The sequence below is a fragment of the Drosophila mojavensis genome, unplaced genomic scaffold, assembly GCF_018153725.1.
Source record: "Drosophila mojavensis isolate 15081-1352.22 unplaced genomic scaffold, ASM1815372v1 contig_16, whole genome shotgun sequence".
Lineage (NCBI taxonomy): Eukaryota > Metazoa > Arthropoda > Insecta > Diptera > Drosophilidae > Drosophila > Drosophila mojavensis.
Window position 1 is genome coordinate 3,327,152 of NW_025318693.1, and position 17,447 is coordinate 3,344,598.

At 45.8% G+C, this 17,447-nt stretch overlaps 3 protein-coding genes across 7 annotated transcripts in view; 1 reads left to right on the forward strand and 2 right to left on the reverse strand.

The window, feature by feature from the left end:
• Window positions 1–255: 255 nt before the first annotated feature.
• Window positions 256–4,180, forward strand: LOC6573570 (serine/threonine-protein kinase greatwall). 2 transcript variants are annotated; one of them, XM_001999602.4, is made up of 7 exons: window positions 256–668; window positions 804–1,628; window positions 1,682–1,873; window positions 1,947–2,078; window positions 2,441–2,616; window positions 2,676–3,502; window positions 3,557–4,180. In XM_001999602.4, exons 1-7 carry the CDS (start codon window positions 516–518, stop codon window positions 3,820–3,822), a joined length of 2,571 nt encoding a protein of 856 aa, XP_001999638.2. In that variant the 5' UTR covers window positions 256–515; the 3' UTR covers window positions 3,823–4,180. The 2 variants fall into 2 exon arrangements, with proteins under 2 accessions (XP_001999638.2, XP_015022474.1); XM_015166988.3 differs by lacking the exon at window positions 1,947–2,078.
• LOC6573569 (ectopic P granules protein 5 homolog) lies at window positions 4,156–13,069 on the reverse strand. Its single transcript, XM_001999601.4, has 16 exons — window positions 12,705–13,069; window positions 11,850–12,646; window positions 11,511–11,796; window positions 10,968–11,437; window positions 10,676–10,903; window positions 10,220–10,619; window positions 9,343–10,160; window positions 9,142–9,285; window positions 8,903–9,080; window positions 7,878–8,845; window positions 7,340–7,799; window positions 6,522–7,275; window positions 5,752–6,469; window positions 5,374–5,694; window positions 4,726–5,301; window positions 4,156–4,652 (listed from the first exon to the last, which is right to left on the reverse strand). Exons 1-16 carry the CDS (start codon window positions 12,732–12,734, stop codon window positions 4,340–4,342), a joined length of 7,461 nt encoding a protein of 2,486 aa, XP_001999637.2. The 5' UTR covers window positions 12,735–13,069; the 3' UTR covers window positions 4,156–4,339.
• A 327-nt stretch (window positions 13,070–13,396) lies between these two features.
• LOC6573568 (sodium-coupled monocarboxylate transporter 1) overlaps window positions 13,397–17,447 on the reverse strand; it is a 44,546-nt gene continuing 40,495 nt past the window's right edge. For all 4 annotated transcript variants that reach the window (XM_015166985.3, XM_015166984.3, XM_015166987.3 and 1 more), the window contains 7 exons: window positions 16,192–16,366; window positions 15,975–16,110; window positions 15,175–15,334; window positions 14,821–15,039; window positions 14,380–14,758; window positions 14,173–14,315; window positions 13,397–14,104 (listed from right to left, as the gene is read on the reverse strand). In XM_015166985.3, coding sequence (XP_015022471.1) covers window positions 13,639–14,104; window positions 14,173–14,315; window positions 14,380–14,758; window positions 14,821–15,039; window positions 15,175–15,334; window positions 15,975–16,110; window positions 16,192–16,366 — 1,678 coding nt within the window. In that variant the 3' untranslated portion in view covers window positions 13,397–13,638. The remainder of the gene's footprint in view (window positions 14,105–14,172; window positions 14,316–14,379; window positions 14,759–14,820; window positions 15,040–15,174; window positions 15,335–15,974; window positions 16,111–16,191; window positions 16,367–17,447) is intronic.

Below are 17,447 nucleotides of genomic sequence, written 5' to 3' on the forward strand. Positions count from 1 at the left end.
TAAATTTTGGGTTGAATCTGATTGATTTTTACTAGCTTAGCTTAGACTACCATGGATTGTTTATTTTGTTTATTCAATAGTAAATGTATTGTTCAATTAAATCTTATTTCAAATTTGAAAGTAATATTTCCGGTGCGATTTTCTTAAAGGGATCCTGTCTAAATTAACCAAATATTAAGAATTGCATACCATCCTCACATTCGAATAGCAACGTGCACGGCCAGGGCTGCCAACTTGTTTTTCAAGGGACAGCCCTGTAAATAAATAACTTCGTAACACTGGGACTAGTAAAACATATCGACGCGCTGTTTAAATTGTTGCTTTAAAATCTTTCCACTAACAATTAATGTTTTGCAATTTAAATTAATGGTTATAAATTATTTGATAAACATTCATTTCGCTAACATGCACGTAAGAACGCAGTATTAACGATTCCGGTCAAAAATATTTTACGCGCGCGAAAAGAATACAGCGAAGCAAATAAAACTGAAGATAATCAAGAACTAGAGGATAACATGGAACACGCTGATTTGGCGATATCGCAAAACGATCTGCATATTGACTATAAAACGCCAAAGAAAACAAGCCTGCTAATCGAGAATGAGGAGTTGCTGGAGAAAATTAATATATTAACAACAAAACCAGAAAATCACTCGTACAATGCAAAGGCAAGTGAAAATGTACAGTTATGATTAGACTCCCACTAGATGGAAGTTCCGTTACTTGACATACACACACATTAACAGAAATCTCGTTTGATGTAGTAGTCCATTGTATATTATTATTATTGTGTATTATTGCAGCTGCCCACAATTAAGGATTTCTTCATCATCAAGCCCATTAGCCGAGGCGCCTTTGGCAAGGTATTCCTGGGCTACAAACACAACGACCCAAACAAACTGTTTGCCATCAAAGTGATGCGCAAATCGGAGATGATTAACAAAAATATGGTTTCCCAGGTGATAACTGAACGCAACGCTTTGGCACTGTCTCGTTCGCCATTCTGTGTGAATCTGTTCTATTCGCTGCAATCCGTGTCTTCCGTTTACCTGGTCATGGAGTATATGGTCGGTGGTGATCTGAAATCACTGTTGGCCATGTATGGCTACTTTGACGAGCCGACAGCGCGCTTTTACGTGGCCGAAATGGTCATGGCATTGCAGTACCTGCACCAGCACGGCATCGTCCACCGCGACATCAAGCCGGATAACATGCTGCTCTCGGCGAGTGGACATGTGAAATTGACGGACTTCGGCTTGAGCAAAATTGAATTGCGTCGCGACCTGGAGATATCCGATCTGATCAATTGCTCACCCAATCTCAATGCACGTACGCCGGGCCAGCTACTGTCGCTCACATCGCATTTGTCTTTTGGCTCGGAGAAGAAGTTGCAGGAATTCGGCGCTATAAGCGGTGCTCCTATGGTTGTCACCGGCACGGGCACTTCAAATCTCATGCAAGCCATTAATAAGCATAGTCATGTCATGGAGTCTTCAGATAGCGAGGCGGACACGTCCCTCACAGATGGCGAGAAAACGAGCGATAGCAAAATTTCTGGGGTTTCGCCATTCTTTTCCGCCGAAGAGGTCAACGTTTCCGTTCAGCACACCTGCACCACAAACACCAACGTAAGTAATGAAACGTTGTGGGGAGACGCCGACTTATGTCCTTCGAATTACAGTTTTTGGACAGCAGTGCATCTTCCTATCACACCTGCACCTCGGCAGAGATTAGTAAAATCTCGCCGCCTCTGGAAGCAACAGCCGCGGGCGGGGCTCCGGCAAATACAAAGCGGCGCGTAGAATTCCTCTTGGACAGCATTACTAAAGATGGCAGCGGCAGCGACAGCGGCCGAGATCGTGTCAATTGCCAGGTGAGTCTCGAACAGTAGGCGTACCCAGCGAGTACCTGATAAAAATATGCATATTGCTTCATTCCCTCAAAAGGGCTGCAAAATGGCCGAACAGGACAAGATCCACATTGTCGCTAGCGGCGATGATAAAGACGTTGCCAAGTTGGAAAATACGAATGAAGGCTCGTTTGAGTTTTCCATGGTACGCAGGCGTTCGCTCGATGAGGTGCGTTGCATGTTGTATCCTGTGCCTAAGTGTCGTCCTCTGTCCTTTCCAGTCTTTCATTTTGTGTGTGTTAGTGGCTTAGTTTGGGTTTCCTGATGGTAGATCAGATAGAGAAGAGTCAGTCAATATTTTGTGATGTATGCCTATATCAATGGATTTGTGTCTTTTGAAGGGTTACGATTTAAGGGTATGATCCTATCTTAATACATTGCGGAACCGGGTTTCTGTTATTTGTGTCTTACCATCAACAAATTTCACTTCCATACAACAAATGAGTTGCTATAAATTGTATTTCCTTGTGTATTGTCCATCTAACTCTTATTAGTGCTTAACTTAACTGTTTCGTGTTTTGTTTCAACCAGCGCAACCGGAACTCGAAGCTACAAGAGGATTCTGGCGTATCTAGTCGAAAGGGTGACGATAACTCGAGTTGTCATCTAAATTTAAACAGCGAGAGCACCGCATCCTCCATAGAAAAGAATGCAGATAATCTGAGTCAGTCGAAGGACGAATACAGCTGTTCGGACTACTCACGCAGGTTGATATTGTCGAGCAAAGCAATCGAATGAATCCCCATTAAAGTGTTTTCAATTGCAGTTACAACATGACAAATAATGCCAACGAGCTAAGTGGCATACGCATGAATTCGCCATTCCGCAATCTCTCGAAACATTTCAAGCGACCTGAGTTTCTGCGCGGCATGAAACGTAAAATAAATCTGGTCAATCGCTCGGAAAACAATTCATGCATGGATGTGGATGCATCTAGCAGTGCGAGTACAAGCACTGGCTTGACCCAAGAAATCGAGATACTCAACATTGGGAGCAGCACGCCCAAGAAGCGCAAGGCACGCTCCTCACCCATACGGGGCGTACTGAAAGTGCGATCTCTATCGGATGATGAGTTGCCCATGCAACATCTACTGGGATCTGAGGCTAATGTGGCCAATGTGGTCTTCTCGACGCCTGTGTCCTCACAGAAGCTGCCACGTCGCGATGGTGGCCTGCTGGGCAAGCTAAAGGCAACACGCTTCGCCCTGCCCTTGTCCATTGAAAATAAAAAACGGGAGCATATGGCCGTGGAAAAACTATCCAGTGTTCAGTACCATCTAAAGTTGGCCGACGAACCAACTATGTCGCCCATCAATCATGGCGGCGTCACTGTGCCCAAGACGCCAAAGAACACAATTAACGTAAACACACCATTTCGTACGCCAAAATCTGTACGACGTGGAATGCGGGTCTCGAACGAACGCATCCTTGGCACACCTGACTATTTGGCCCCAGAGCTGCTGCTGAAGCAAGGTCATGGACCTGCTGTCGACTGGTGGGCACTGGGTGTGTGCTTCTACGAATTCATGACTGGCATTCCGCCCTTCAACGATGAAACGCCTCAGAAAGTTTTTGACAACATTCTCAATAAGAGTAAGTAATGCTGGATGCGATCTAGATGCTATTCTAAATGTTACTCCTCTACAGACATTGAATGGCCTGAAGGGGATGAGGCTTTATCGGCTGATGCCATGGAGGCTGTGGAGCTAATGTTGACCATGGAGCCCGCGGAGCGCCCAGCTGCCAGAGAAGTGCAGCAGATGCGTATTTTTGTTGGCATCGACTGGGAGAACATTGGGCACATGGAGCCACCGTTTGTGCCTACGCCGGACAATCCAACCGATACTGGATACTTCGACGCACGCAATAATATGCAGCACCTGCAATTATCCAACTTTGCGATGGATGATTAGAGAATAGTTAACCCGTATGTCTAGTTCTATAAGCTAAGTGTTATTTATATAGATTGTGTAGCAATTTGTATTTGCCAGTTTTATTTTTATACATATATATATTTTGATTGTTATCTTCGTTAGATCAATATTTATGCCCATCCTAGTTTATCTTAATTGTATTTCATTTTTATTATACCTTCGAAATATCACCACTTCGTTGTAAACTATCATGTATAACGCTCGATTTCGATTTCGATTTTGTTACTGTAACTAAGCTTAAACAAATAGCTTCAAGTAGGCACGCTAGTAACTGATTAAACAATTTTTGTCTCCAAGATGTAAGCATTAAAGTTAAACACACATATATTTGAATTCACTTTGCTTGCAGTTTCCAATATATGTAGCAAAAAAGAGAATTATCACTTTATTCAATTCTGTTATGGTATATATGTATATATATATATATGTATATGTATGTATATGTCTAAATCTAGAATTCGTAGAAAAATAACACAATTGGCTGCCACAAGTATAACTATGTTGCCTTTAGCTTGTAGTCGCAATCCCACACCTCCGGAATGGTCGTTAAGTAGCTCTCCTCGTAAAACACGTCGATTAGCCGACATATCAAATGGGGAACCGAGCGCAGATCGGGCATAGGTTGCTCTTTCAGAATGCTTATGGCCCTGACAATCTGCGGCTTAACGTCCACAAATTTTTTATTGGCCAACAGCATGGCCAGCTCCCGCATGGCGCTCTCGTACTCCTCGCAAGGCAGTCGCACGTCACGACTGGCCGGAAAGAGAGAATAGATTATGCATGCCAGGCACCGTGTCAGCACTTTGCGCCTGCAATGCAAAATCATTTATAAATATCATTTATAAAACATATGCAGATTATAGTTGGATGGTTATTATATACTTGTTAGTAATGTTTTCAGATTTTAGGCCTATGACGCCCAGCAGCCCGTCGCTCCAGCCCTCAGCTTTTGTGGATGCTATCTGCAACTGGCGCGCGAGCATGTAGAGCGGCTTCTTGATGTTCTGCGACTCCTGAAGTAGCTTGCAGCCACGTGATATGATCAGACCCCAAACCAGAGCCATGCGCGGTTCGGTCTGCGGATTGGTCTTCAGATTTTCCAACAACTGCGTCAGGTCCTGCAGAAAGGTGACCTTCTCGCCGACCGTTTCGATCTCCTCCAGTTTGTAGAGTACAAAGATGTGCAATGAAAAGAAGTAACCGCCGCGCATGACGGGCATCAGCTCCAGCTTGGGAAGCGACATTTGCAGTGCCTCGAACAGGCCCTGCCAGCTGGGTGAGTGCCAAGCTGCACGTTCGGGCGATCTCCGGAAATAGCACTCAATGCTGGACTCCAGCAGCGTGTAGATACAAGAAATATATGTATTTAAATGGCCGATGGCAGGCAGGACCGCGCACATGACCGGATTCCCAGGAGGACATTGATGTTGCCAGCGTACCAGAGTTTGAATATGCAGGCTAAATATACACCAGATTAGGGAAGTTGTTAATTCATTACAAAAGTCAGAAGTATACAGTTAATGGACTTACTTCGATACCTCCTCGCTTTGCGTCTGCGTTGGAGCCACAATCTCAAGCATAAGGTTGAGCGCTTCGCGACGTTGCTCTTCCGGCGTTCGATTCACACTGCAGCCGCTAATGGCTACGTCAATTGAGTCCAAGAGCTTTTCGAAAGCAGCGGCAAAGGCACGTTCACCCTCCTTGGTGGCCAACAGCTTTTTGTGTTTGATCGCACAGGCACGCTGCATGCTGACCATGGAGCGCGTGTACAGCATGCGCTTGGCCGTTGCCTGCACTACAGCACCCTGTGCGTCGCTCTCTGGCTGCATGGCGCAGGCTGCGTGAATGAGTCTGAAAAAGAAGACGAATATTAAATATAAATAAAAATAAATTAATAGAGCCCCTTACTCTAGTACGGCGCGATCAGCGTAGTTGGTTTCGGCGGGCAGCTTCAGCGCAATGGCCGGGTCAACGTGAGCCACAAACCACTTGAGCAACTGCTCCAGCTCGCTGTATTCGACAAGATGCCAGGGCTGGCTGACAGCATCCTCGAGTATCTTGCTTGTATTGGGATGCATGTGAATGTTGGGCTCGAGTGCCATTTTGATAAAGATGTTGAAGAGGTGCGAGAGGAGAGTCAGCGGCTGAGACGTTTTCGCGAACCAAGTGTTCCAATCGATCCTTATGAATATGTGACCTAACATGGCATGCGACTCTGGTATGAAGCACTGCAAGCTCTTATAGAGCAGTTCGATATGCTGAGCGGGTGGCAGGAAGCGCTCCCAGGGCAGCTGTGACAGACCCTCATGAATGGGCACCAGAACATGGCTAGCGACGTTGAGCTGTGCAAAGTGGTGCACATACCAAGCGAACGTGTGCTCCAAAATCTTGCTTGAGGCGGGCAAATACTGCACCACCTGTAATATATTACATATAAAAGATCTGATCATGAGCTTGCTGCTCTCCACATGCGGTTCACTCCATGGTAGCAAGATCTTGCCCTGATCCGGGCTAAGCTGACGTATCCAGTGTGCGGCTGCGCCTGCGGCCTGTTCAGTTTTCTCCGTGTATGGGATTAGCCACGGTGCATAGGTCTCCACAATGGAACCGAAGACAATGTCGCTGACTACAAATGAGTCGAATTAAATTGATTCTCGAATATTCATTGAGCCACTCACTTTGATCGGCTAGCAGTTCCTGATAGCTGCAAATGGCGGCCGCCAGCACCACCTGTCCAAAGCAGGTGAACCACATAACCAGCGGCTTGCAATACTCCTTGTGCTTGGGATACAGTCCATAGAGACCATGATGAAGTCGCTCCTTTTGAAAGTGGCGCGCAAACAGCAACAGCGTCTCCGTTGCTGCTTTCAGCGTAAACAACTTTTGGCGACGGGCAAAGTCAGACGCCAATTCGTGCAGTTGCTCCTCCTGGCTGTTCAGTGTCAGAGCAGAGCTTGCAGGTGATAAGAGCGCATTGAGCAGATCAAGCAGCACCAGCGGCATCAGCTTTTGATCCGAAATGCGATCGAGAACCAGCTGCATGACCTCGCCGTAGTGCTGCGGAAAGTCGTACGTAAAGATATGAACCAGTTGCCGGCGGAATTGATCTTGCAAGAGGCTGCTGTGCGGCTGTGACCAAGACTCTAAGCCTTGCAGCACCAGCAACAGCAGCCGATTAATTTCGCTCAGCTTTGGCTGATATGCCTCCAGCCAGCTGAGCAGATCAAACTTGGACAGGAGTACGAACAGAATTTTAGTATCGCAGCGCTTCAGATGCGAGTCGATGAGAAATTCGTACATTTCCAGAAAATGTTCGGCGTCAGTGCGACAGGGCACAAAAACGCCGGCCAGCAGCTCCACAAGGTCACCCCGTCGCAGTGCCAAACGTAGCACTTCCAATCCCTGGTCTGCCTGCTCGGCTTGGATGAAAACCTATTAAGAGAAAGGTGAAGATCTGAAATGATTTGCATTGCGCATTTATTTCTTGCGTACTTACGCCAAGGTCTTGCAGCATTTGGGAGTAGAAACTTTTGGTGGGATGAAACTTCATTGTTATGTCGTTCATGTTGTCAACGACATGATAGAAGAACTTGATTCCAGTGGGTGTAACATATTTGTTAGACTTGGACTGCTCCTGCAGAAGATTATGTATGTAGGCGCCCAGCTCTTCGATGGCCTGAGCAAAGCCATCCACGTTCAGTGCCAGCATCTCTTCCACTATCTTATCATGGCGTTCTCGGTTTTGTTCCTGCTTCCTCGCTATCTGGTCGTTATGACGTATATGTTCCGGCACTAGCTGGATCTGCGCCGGACGCACGCACTTGCGATTGAAGAGCAAGGACTCGCACTCCTTGCTACGCATTTCATTGTAAGGCACCATCTGGTACAATGATGGCACGCGTTCCAGATAGTTTAGGTTTAATGAATTCAGCTCCGAAGTATTGTAATGGAATTTACTTTAATTAAAGGAAAGTGGACGAATAAAGAAAAGAGTGATATATGTAGAATATAGCTGGGATATCCCTACTACTTACTTGGCTGTACTGTTGAGCGTTTGTACGCGACGCTTTAGCTCGGACAGGGTGTTGCTATCAATGGGTCGCTTCTCAATTTGTTCCGGCCGACTGTGGTTAGGTGGGGGAAGGCGTTGGTCATAGGTTGTCAGATGCATTTTGAGACGTTGGGCTGGTGGCAGTCTTGGCTTCGGCTTCAGCGGAGTGCGCAGCACCTTGTGGAGATGCACCCGATAGATCTTGGCTGACCATTGATCCGCCTGATGACGCTGCTCCCGGCGCAGATCACTGGCGCTAAGAAACTCTGTCCAGTGAGAGGTGGGACCACTGAGCAGCTCACGCAGCTTCTCGTTGTTGTACTGTGCTGGCAGCTGACAGGCATCGCTGGCTAATTTATTGATCTGTGTGTCCTCCAGCCAGAGAGCGCAGCTCTGCATTAGCTTGGTGCAGCTGCGGTACATGTGCGCAACTGCATCGTCTTCGGCGCGCTTGGTGGCAATGGCAGCATAATACACTTCAGCCGATTTCAGCTGCGTCTTGATGGACTTCATCAGTGGCACATTGTGTTCGTAAAACTTTTCGGCCACACCATAGTTTACATTCATATTCTGGCTGGCGTATTCCTCGGGCAGCCGCCACAGATAGAGCTCAAAGAATTTCTGGCAGACTATTGGAAATAGGGCGTGTCTGATGTCCATGTTGGCCAAGAGCTGCGCGTATTTGTAGATGACCAGATGTTGCACGGGAAAGAGAGTCGTCTTGCTGAGCGACAGAGTTTTCTTAAGGGCAGCCTCCACTGTTTGCGTGGATAGCTGGCGTAAGAATTCTGGCCAAAAACGAGTATCCTGCAGCCTGAACTCAATCTCTAATAGTACAAGATTTAACCAGCAGGTCTGTGGTAAGATCATGGGTAATCTCGAATTGGTTTGACCTCCGAAAAAGGATTTCAGTGCCGAGGGTTTTGATGTCAGCTTCCAATCGGTGCAGTCCTAGAAGAATTTGAGTCAACTCATTTGAAATCTATGGAACGTGGTTTATTGAAATACCTTGTAGTAGTTATAAAAGAACTCGATGGTCTGCACACGACAATCGGTAAATTGGTATGCGATGCGCAGCATCCTATCCAGGAGGTACAGAACGTGCGGATTTTGTGCCCAGCCAGGCAACGCAGTGAAGCAGTTCAGCCAAATATTGATAAGATTCAGAGGCGAGCAGAGGCCATAGCTAAAGCGCATGAATATACATTAGATGTCAATTAGTTCCATGTGGTCTATTTATGACTTGCCTCGTATAAGACACAATCTGGTGATGTAGCATATTATCAAATAATTCGAGAATGGGGCCAATGCAATTGGCATAAACTATATCCTTGGCCATCTTCAGGTAAGTCCTATCCGCATTTAGCAGCGCTATCACCAGTTTCTGGAAACTGTAATCAAATAGACTTTAGTATCATTATTATTGGTAGTCTTCATACATTGCATACCTTTCGCAATTTGCTAGCGTGTCGGGAGTTTCGAGGAAGAGCGGCACAATCAGCTCGAGACTGCGTATGACAGCCGCATGGCGATGATCGTTGAGCAGCTGTTGAAGCAGATCGAAGCCACGCTGGCATATAACTGGTATTGAGTGACCATGCAGGCTAACCAAGACGCTGACATATAAGGCCAGGGGACGTTGCTCGGTAACACCCTGCCAAATCATATCCAGGCGCTCCAAGTCCGGCACAAAGAGCAACGGCTCCGTGGGATGCTGCAGCGTGCGCTTAACAGATTCAACACTCTGATCCATCAGATGCAGACGCAACATAGAGATCATACGCCAGCACCAGTTGGTAAATTGCTCTCGGCTGGATTGGGTCGAGTCGATCAGCGAGGAGACTTGCCGCACGCTCTCAGATATGCTGGAGGCACCAATGACCTCCGGCGCATGCTTAGTTATGGCTTCAGTCACGAGACAAGCCATGCGCACGTGAATATTGTGGGGCAAATAAAGACGACCCTCGTCATCGAAGCCCCAATTGAGATGGCCAATGATCAGTCGCGCCAAATGGCTTTCAGCGGTTTGGTAATCAAAGTGAAGCAGCCAGTTGGATAGTAGCTCAAAGCTGTCCATGTTTGGGTGCCAGTTCTCTAACGGCAGAGCTTTGAATAGGTATGCTGCCTGATCGATTTCAGCAAAGCGCGTCTTCAGCTGCAGCAGCAGGCAGTCCAGTAGCTCCTCATAAGCTAGAGTGATATTTACTAGCATATCTCGTGCGGCTTTGTAGCAGAACTCGCGAGTGGCTTGATGAATGAATCCAATCTGTGGGTGGTTGAGAGTGCGATCTAGTAGAGGACTAAGAAGGAATGCTGATAACCTACCTGGAATATGGTCAAACAAATTATGCGAATTATCGGCCAGTCTTTCGTGCGATCACGCGCATTGGCCATCTCGAAGAAGGCCTGCAGCAGATAGTACATATCCTCGGCGGAAACATCTGCATTAGCTATATCGAATTTGCTCCAGAAATCCGTTTGAAATATGAACTCCGGATCAGCGGTCAGCTGGGTGGTCAAATCGCTGGGAAAGCCAACGTTGAGGTAGTAAAACAAATGCCAAATAATATCCGCATGAAGCGTTGTGTAAGGCAACGTGGAGAAGTACTGCCAGGTGCCCAAATTGCGCGAGCGATAAATGTAGCTGCAGGCGCGTATAAGTAATGCCTGCATTTCCAGTTCGATGCGTTCACAAACTTCTTGGGGCTTGGCCAGGTTGTTGCTCCTGCAAGGGATAAAGAAATTATACGTTTAGGAAAACCAACTGACAGGTCAACTTACAGGAAGAGCTCGTGGTAATCGGAAGCATATTGCAGCGCGTGGCGAATCAGGCGCCCTAGACGCTTGGCCAGCTGCTTGTAGCGCTCGTTGTTATAGGTCAGCATGCCCTCGCCCAGTGTCTCGACTAGTTGTGCGAAAAAGGCCACCACAGTGAGCATCTGCTGAGGCGTTATCATATCTGGCTCAATGATATAGTCATCCAGAAATTTCTCGATGCACAAGGCGGAGCTGCAAGGCAAGTGAAGGAGTTGCCTACATTTTGAATATATGACTGACTCAGTGCAGATCTTACGTGAAGAGCTTGTCGAAGGGCAACTGATTGAGCAGGGCTATTAGATCTGCTTCCTTGAGGCCAACGCATTCGCCCGTGGGCGTGAGTGTGTCCTCGCCATCCGAGTCCACCACTGTCCATCGCTCAGCGTCTCCCGTTGGTTGCGAGAGATCCCTCTGCGCCTGCACCTGACTCTTGAGATAATCGTTGCGCTTTTTAATGGGCAGCAAAAGGATTTGTAGCACCGCAAAGCAATGATTGATTTCTGGAGAATTCAGTGGCAGAGGCAGCTCACTGGGCTGCGTGCCCTTAGATTTTGGGGTTGTCTGTATCATGCCTGGTAGCTGCAGGAACTCTGCTGCCCAGGCGCCAACGCCGTTGGGGCAGCGCAATATATTAAAGAGCAAAAACCAGTGATCCTCCTTGGTGGCCAGCAGCAACTGCAGGGCAATCAGCTTGCGCAGCCAAAGCTTAAGGTCCGCATCGAAGTTCTGAATGGAATTTATAAAAAGAATATTTTAGATCATGGACATTTCAAACAATTGTCATAGGGTAAATAAATACCGCATTTGGGCTGGGTAGTCGTGTAAAGTTGAAGAGGATGCAAATCGCACGTCTTAGCTGGGCTACGCACTGCAGAGCAGTTGCATCCAATTGGTTGTGCAAGACGATGGATGCTTGGGCATCGATATGAGGATATGCGATCAGCTCGTTGATAAGCTGATCGATTTTCACTTTAGTTAGCTTCGCTGTAATCAAATTGGTGGTGTAGGTATGGCAGACCAGATCGTAGAGCCCTGTCAATGCCGCCGTGGCAGACTCCAGCTTAATTGGATCAACTTTGATGCGACTACAAAGGCAAAAGGAATTAGTATTTGGAGTGGTTGAGTGCTTGCCACTTACTCGTAGGTCACGCTTTCCCGGACAACGTTGCCGTCGCCGCAGCTGGCGCTAAAGGTGCGCGTCACTGGCTCACGCTTCCAGACCTGCTGTTGCGTTTCGAGACAATCCCTGCGCTTGTCATTGATGTCATGCAGATTGGATGAGAGTTTGCCTTGGAGATCGTAATACTCTTGCAGTGCAACATGGAGCGGATCCGATTCACTCGATTCGAGCAGCGTGTTCATTAGGAACTCCAATTCGAATTGCTTGACCAGTTCCAAGTCGCTGCATTGATAAATTTGCTTCAGCTGCTCGCTGGTGAACGGTTTTAGATGGCTGCTGGCCAGCGCGAAGCCGGGCGAGCGTGCCCCTCGCTCCTTATAAACAATCTGCGTCTTCTGCTCCTCGATGAGTGCATTGGTAATGCGTATCGGCTGCAGATTGGGATATTGCACTAATGGAGCACTGATCACTGGTGCGATGGGTGCACATGGTGCTGTAGGCGTCGGCTCTGGTTCCTCCTCTGTAACTTCCGACTCTTGGGCATTTGTAGTCGTTGCCGTTGCTGCTATATCATCGGGCATTGGCACTGTATCACTTGATATGCCACAGTCATGACTAATGATGTCTTCGGCTTTGCTGTTGCTGCTGCTGGCCAATGCAGCCACGCGCTCGAATTCCTCCAGCAGCGACACATTTTCTAGCTGCCTTTGTTCGGGGACAATACTTGTTGATAAGTCACTAGTTGCTTCTCCTTCTTCTTCTTCCTCCTCCCTTGATTGTGTGCGATCATGGATTGCCCTTTGCTTTTTAGTTTTCTACAATTTATTTTTATAGTATATAGATTTATAAAATTGTTATTGCATATATACATACGGTTTTTTTTGGCTTAGCCAAAGTAGCCATATTTAATAATGAATTAGATACGTATGTATTTGTTCAACTTGCTCTGACTTTTTGCGTGTTTTGCATGTCGTTGCGCCTCTAACAATAAAACCCCCTACAACTTGCTGATTGTTATTGTCTGTGATGAGCAGGCTTTATTCTTTCGGCTAAATTTTCCAACTAAGAGAATGCTTATTGCATAAGCTCTTGACTATATTTGATGGCGTTCTTTTGTTACGACATTATCATTAATTGGAATTGCAGTGCATATTTTATATAAACTGCTGTATTTTCCTTCAATATTCGTGAAAATGTAGGATCTTAAACCAATCGACTTAACTTTTATCGGGCTTACAAGCTTTTCGCCAGCACTGTTGCTCAACAGCTGTTAGCGCAACAGCTATCGATAAACAGCTGATCCCATGACTGCGATGGGCAGCACTGTATGTAGCGATGGGCAGCATTTCCTTTAACGATGCACTTAACGAATGAGTTGGCGGTTTTTTTGAAAATTTATTGTAACCACTATGTTATATGTCGATTAAAACAAATTAAAAAATCAAAATTAATTTGAAATTAGTTTTTATTAAATATATTATGTTAAGTTAAAATTCTTTTTTTATTTATTTTTTTTTTTTTTTTTTTTACACTTGCTTACACATACATAAGTACATAGACATAAATTGGTTTGCTACATTACGCATCCATGGAATATCTCTCAAAGATATTGCAGATGCGCAAATCTATACTCTTGTACAATAATCACAGCATCTTTATCGACATTCTGCACAGATGGTGCATGAGTAATTCCCCTCATCAATTATTCTACGTTTTGACTTAACTTACAAATTATGGACTATGTATATCGACTACATTTTCATTTATATATATCTATATGTGTATTTCCGGAGGGTTTTAGTAAATCTCAGAACGTCGTCTTTGAGCCAAGCTGCCGATAAACTCCCGTCTCGCCGGAAGGAACTGTATCCAACTGAATTCTGCTCACATTGCAGATGGAGTTGCGCTGCTCCTCATTTGATGTGGAGTTGGTAAAAATTACAGCTATGGGATTCGTCTTATTTTTTCCATGTGACTCGTTGGCATCGAAGGCGTGATTGACCTTCTCCTCCTTGCAATTGGTGGTCGCTGAGGAGTTGCTGCTGCTGTGTCTATTCAGCCCAGATTCCTCCTCGTGCTTAATGTAGTACGGCTTGGGCACATTCAGGCGCTCGTAGCAACGGAAAATGATCGGGTGCAGCAGCTTGGCATCGTATTCATCATCCGAGTTCTGGGTCAGGCAGCTGATTAGTGTGCCAATGAGTACCGTTAGGGCAGTTCCAATCAAGCTGTAGTACATAAAGCTGATCGAATAGAATGTCTCCATGGCATTTCTAAAACCAAAACAAGATTAAGTCATCTAGATTTGTGAATCTATATATCTATCTGTCTATCAACATACCGCTCGTGTGCAATTCTGGGCGTTGGATCAATGAAGGTCTGATTGTAACCATCGACTGGTGTGTGCTTCAGTAGCCAGGGTAGTTCATCTAGTCCACTGCTGGGCTTAACAATCGAACTTGCAAAGGTCGAGTTGGAGCAGCCCTAGAAAATAAAAAATTCTCAATTGAATTATGAATGCCTATCATAGAGATCTCTGCACTCTTACATCTGTGGAAGTGGGCAGCATGGTGGAGGGCTTGTCTATAGTCATGCTGCCGCCAATTATCCATAGGACGAATGCGCATGCAGTTATCATGCCAGCGGATGTGCCCTTCCAGTTGGCCACAGGCACCATCATGGCCAAGATGAAGCAACCGAGCAGCGGGCCCGAGGTGGCCGAGAAGACCAACAGCGAGGACTCGATGACGCCGGAGAGCAGGCCCACTCCGAAGGCGACGCACATGATAATCAGACCACATATAACCGTCACTATTTTGATTATTCTCAATTGTTGCTTGTCGCCGAGTCCCTTGAATCGCGGGAGCTGTGATACGAAATCCTCCCAGCAAACTGTGGCAAGAGAGTTCAGATTCGATACCATCATGCTAGAGAAATATTTAAGAATTATTAGCTAAAGCACGCTTATTGTAGTCTATCAATGACTTACCAGAGTGCGCCGTTGAATAGGGTAGCCATAAAGATGCCCACAAAGCCGGGCAGATAGCCGAGTTGATCCTCAACGAAAAAGGGTAAAATCTCATCGGGTTTCTTAATGTAGCCCTCGGCATAGGGATCGCAGCTGATGTATGTGGAATATATGACCATGCCAGAAATCCAGGAGAGCGCAAAGAATATAAAAACAACGGGCACGTTGCTCAGCATGACTCTAAAAATGAAATGAAGTTGAAATATATATAATATATGATAATCTTTTGTAGCTCTCTTATGGTCGCAATATTCCTTTGTTTTTGTGAATTTTAATGTAATAAATATTTAATTATTTATTTTGATTTATACTAACCTTCGCACTTCCTTGAGAGACTTGAGACTGACATAGCGCTGCATAAAGTTTTGCTGACAGCCGATCTGTGAGAGTGACATAAACAATTGACCCAGCCAGGCGGAGGTGGTATCGACGCGCACTGTTACGTCCCCGGTGAAATTCCAGAAGTTTAAGCGGCCTATGGCATAAGGAGAAGGAAAAACAGAGCATAAGATGAAATGCGCATTAAGCATAAAGTAGTTGCATGGCTTGCAAAATATTTATTTCTATGGCAACAATAGAAAAGAAAAGAAAAGAAAAAACCGTCGTTTGTGTGTGTTCAGTGCATTTGCATTGCATCGAAGATACATATATGTAAATATATATGCATGTAAACTATTACATACATATGTATGTGTGTGCGTGTGTGCGGTTTTCTATGGCTGGCCATGTGCTTCGATTCCCAAAGCGCTTAGCAATTGTTAGAACGACAGCAAACGATTCTAACTGAAGTGACAAACGCTCTGCCGTCACACATTTATTACAGTCGTCACGCATCCACATTGTAAGCTGCTGCTGCTGCTGCTGCTGCTTCTGTTTTATATGCCGTTTTTATCATCATCATTTATGTGCATAATGAGCCGACGCAACGTAAAATGGATGCCATTTTAATAGTCATCATTCGTCAGCATAAATATGAAACTGCCACAGACACATACACATACAGACACACACACACAGTCACACACACGCGCATGCAGTTTGACAGGCGACGCTAATAAGCTGCCATGATCAATCGGAGCAGCCAGAGTATCCTAAAAGAGAAACTGATTGCTTACCATTATCGCGGTTCAGCTGGTAAACCTTTTTGGGGCCGCCGCTAGAGATTGTGCCCTGTATGCAGACCGCCACTGTGACGACCAATATGGTGAGAGTCTGGATGACGTCAGCATTGATGGCTGCTTTAAGGCCACCCTAGATGACGAAAAAATTGGAGGAAAAAAAAACAAGACCTGAAGGATATCACAGCTTTACTAAGACCTCTCAGCTACTTACCAGAATGGTGAAGAATATGCAGATGGCCGACATGCCCATTATGGAGGCCCAGTAGGGTATGCCAATGACCGCCGATAGCGCCACACTGGGCGTGTATACGGTGATGCCCAGATTACAGATTTGCCGCACAATGTACGTGGCCGAGGCGAGACAGCGAACGGTGCGACTCTTGAATCTGAAATTGAGCAGCCAAACGGTTTTGCGACAGGTGAGTAGACGCTGCTTAACAGGTAGCTGGTAGCTCGATTTACAGCATTAATTAAGCCGCAGAACACAGGAAAACAGAAAACAGCCAACGGCAAAATGGAACGGTAACGGTAACGGGAACAGGAACTGAGAGTGAATGAGGGATAGGAAGTGGCTCAATGCCTGGCCTCTCATTTATTTACTTTTATTAGCTGCGTTTATTAAAGTTTTAATGGGCTTGGCCTTTTTTATGTGTGCGTTCACTTCGCCATCGCAGTTTTGTTTTTGTTGTTGCTTTATGATTTACTGCAGCTGTAAAATGAGGGCGCTCACAATAAGTGGGCGTGGCTGCTGCCGCTGCCACTGCTGCAGCTCAAGTTTCAGCAATGCCGCAAAATTTACGACACGCCCAAAAAGAGGCTGAGTCGCAACAAAATTGGCGAGTTCGTAACTCGTTTTGATTGTTTTTATAGTTGTGTCGGCTTTTTATGATGCAGCCAAGGCACATGGTTATAAAATTATATATACGTGTATATGGATGTATGTGTGTGGGTGTGTGTTAATTTGACGTAAAGCGCGCGACAAGGCGCCAAGTGACCCACCCAAGGAGGCATCCAGTTACAGCCACCTAACGATCGCTCCGTATGCGCGCGCCTGTGGCACGCGTAATGAACTTGTTGATGTCCCCATTATGACTACGGCCCCACTCTAGACATTTATGACTGGCCCCAGCGGGGCTGTTGAATGCACGACCTGATTACCGTAGAAACTATGCTATTATTACTGCAAAAAATAGGATATAGCTGAGAGGCTATAATCTATAGATTTACAGTGCTGCAAATGAAGGTCTGAGATAAGGGACTTTAGTTAGGATCCTTCTTTGCAGCTAGAGCTTGAGCTGATGTATTTTAAAAATATTCGCATTACTGTTGAATAATACATAAAAATATATATTTAAATAGAGAGAGAGAGAGAGAGAGAGAGAGAGAGAGAGAGAGAGAGAGAGAGAGATTATGACACGTATTTCATATCCGACTATTAGTAAATTCAAAAAGACAAAAATAAAAAAA

Excerpts from the sequence above, each read along its gene's own strand:
- LOC6573570 (XM_001999602.4), top strand. The coding sequence starts at position 516 with ATGGAACACGCTGATTTGGCGATATCGCAAAACGATCTGCATATTGAC. Across the intron at positions 1,874-1,946 it reads GAGATCGTGTCAATTGCCAG|GGCTGCAAAATGGCCGAACA; the intron begins GTGAGTCTCGAA and ends TTCCCTCAAAAG. Across the intron at positions 2,079-2,440 it reads GCAGGCGTTCGCTCGATGAG|CGCAACCGGAACTCGAAGCT; the intron begins GTGCGTTGCATG and ends TGTTTCAACCAG.
- LOC6573569 (XM_001999601.4), bottom strand. The coding sequence starts at position 12,734 with ATGGCTACTTTGGCTAAGCCAAAAAAAACC. Across the intron at positions 7,800-7,877 it reads ACGCTCAACAGTACAGCCAA|TAAATTCCATTACAATACTT; the intron begins GTAAGTAGTAGG and ends CTTTAATTAAAG. Across the intron at positions 4,653-4,725 it reads TCTGAAAACATTACTAACAA|GCGCAAAGTGCTGACACGGT; the intron begins GTATATAATAAC and ends TTTGCATTGCAG.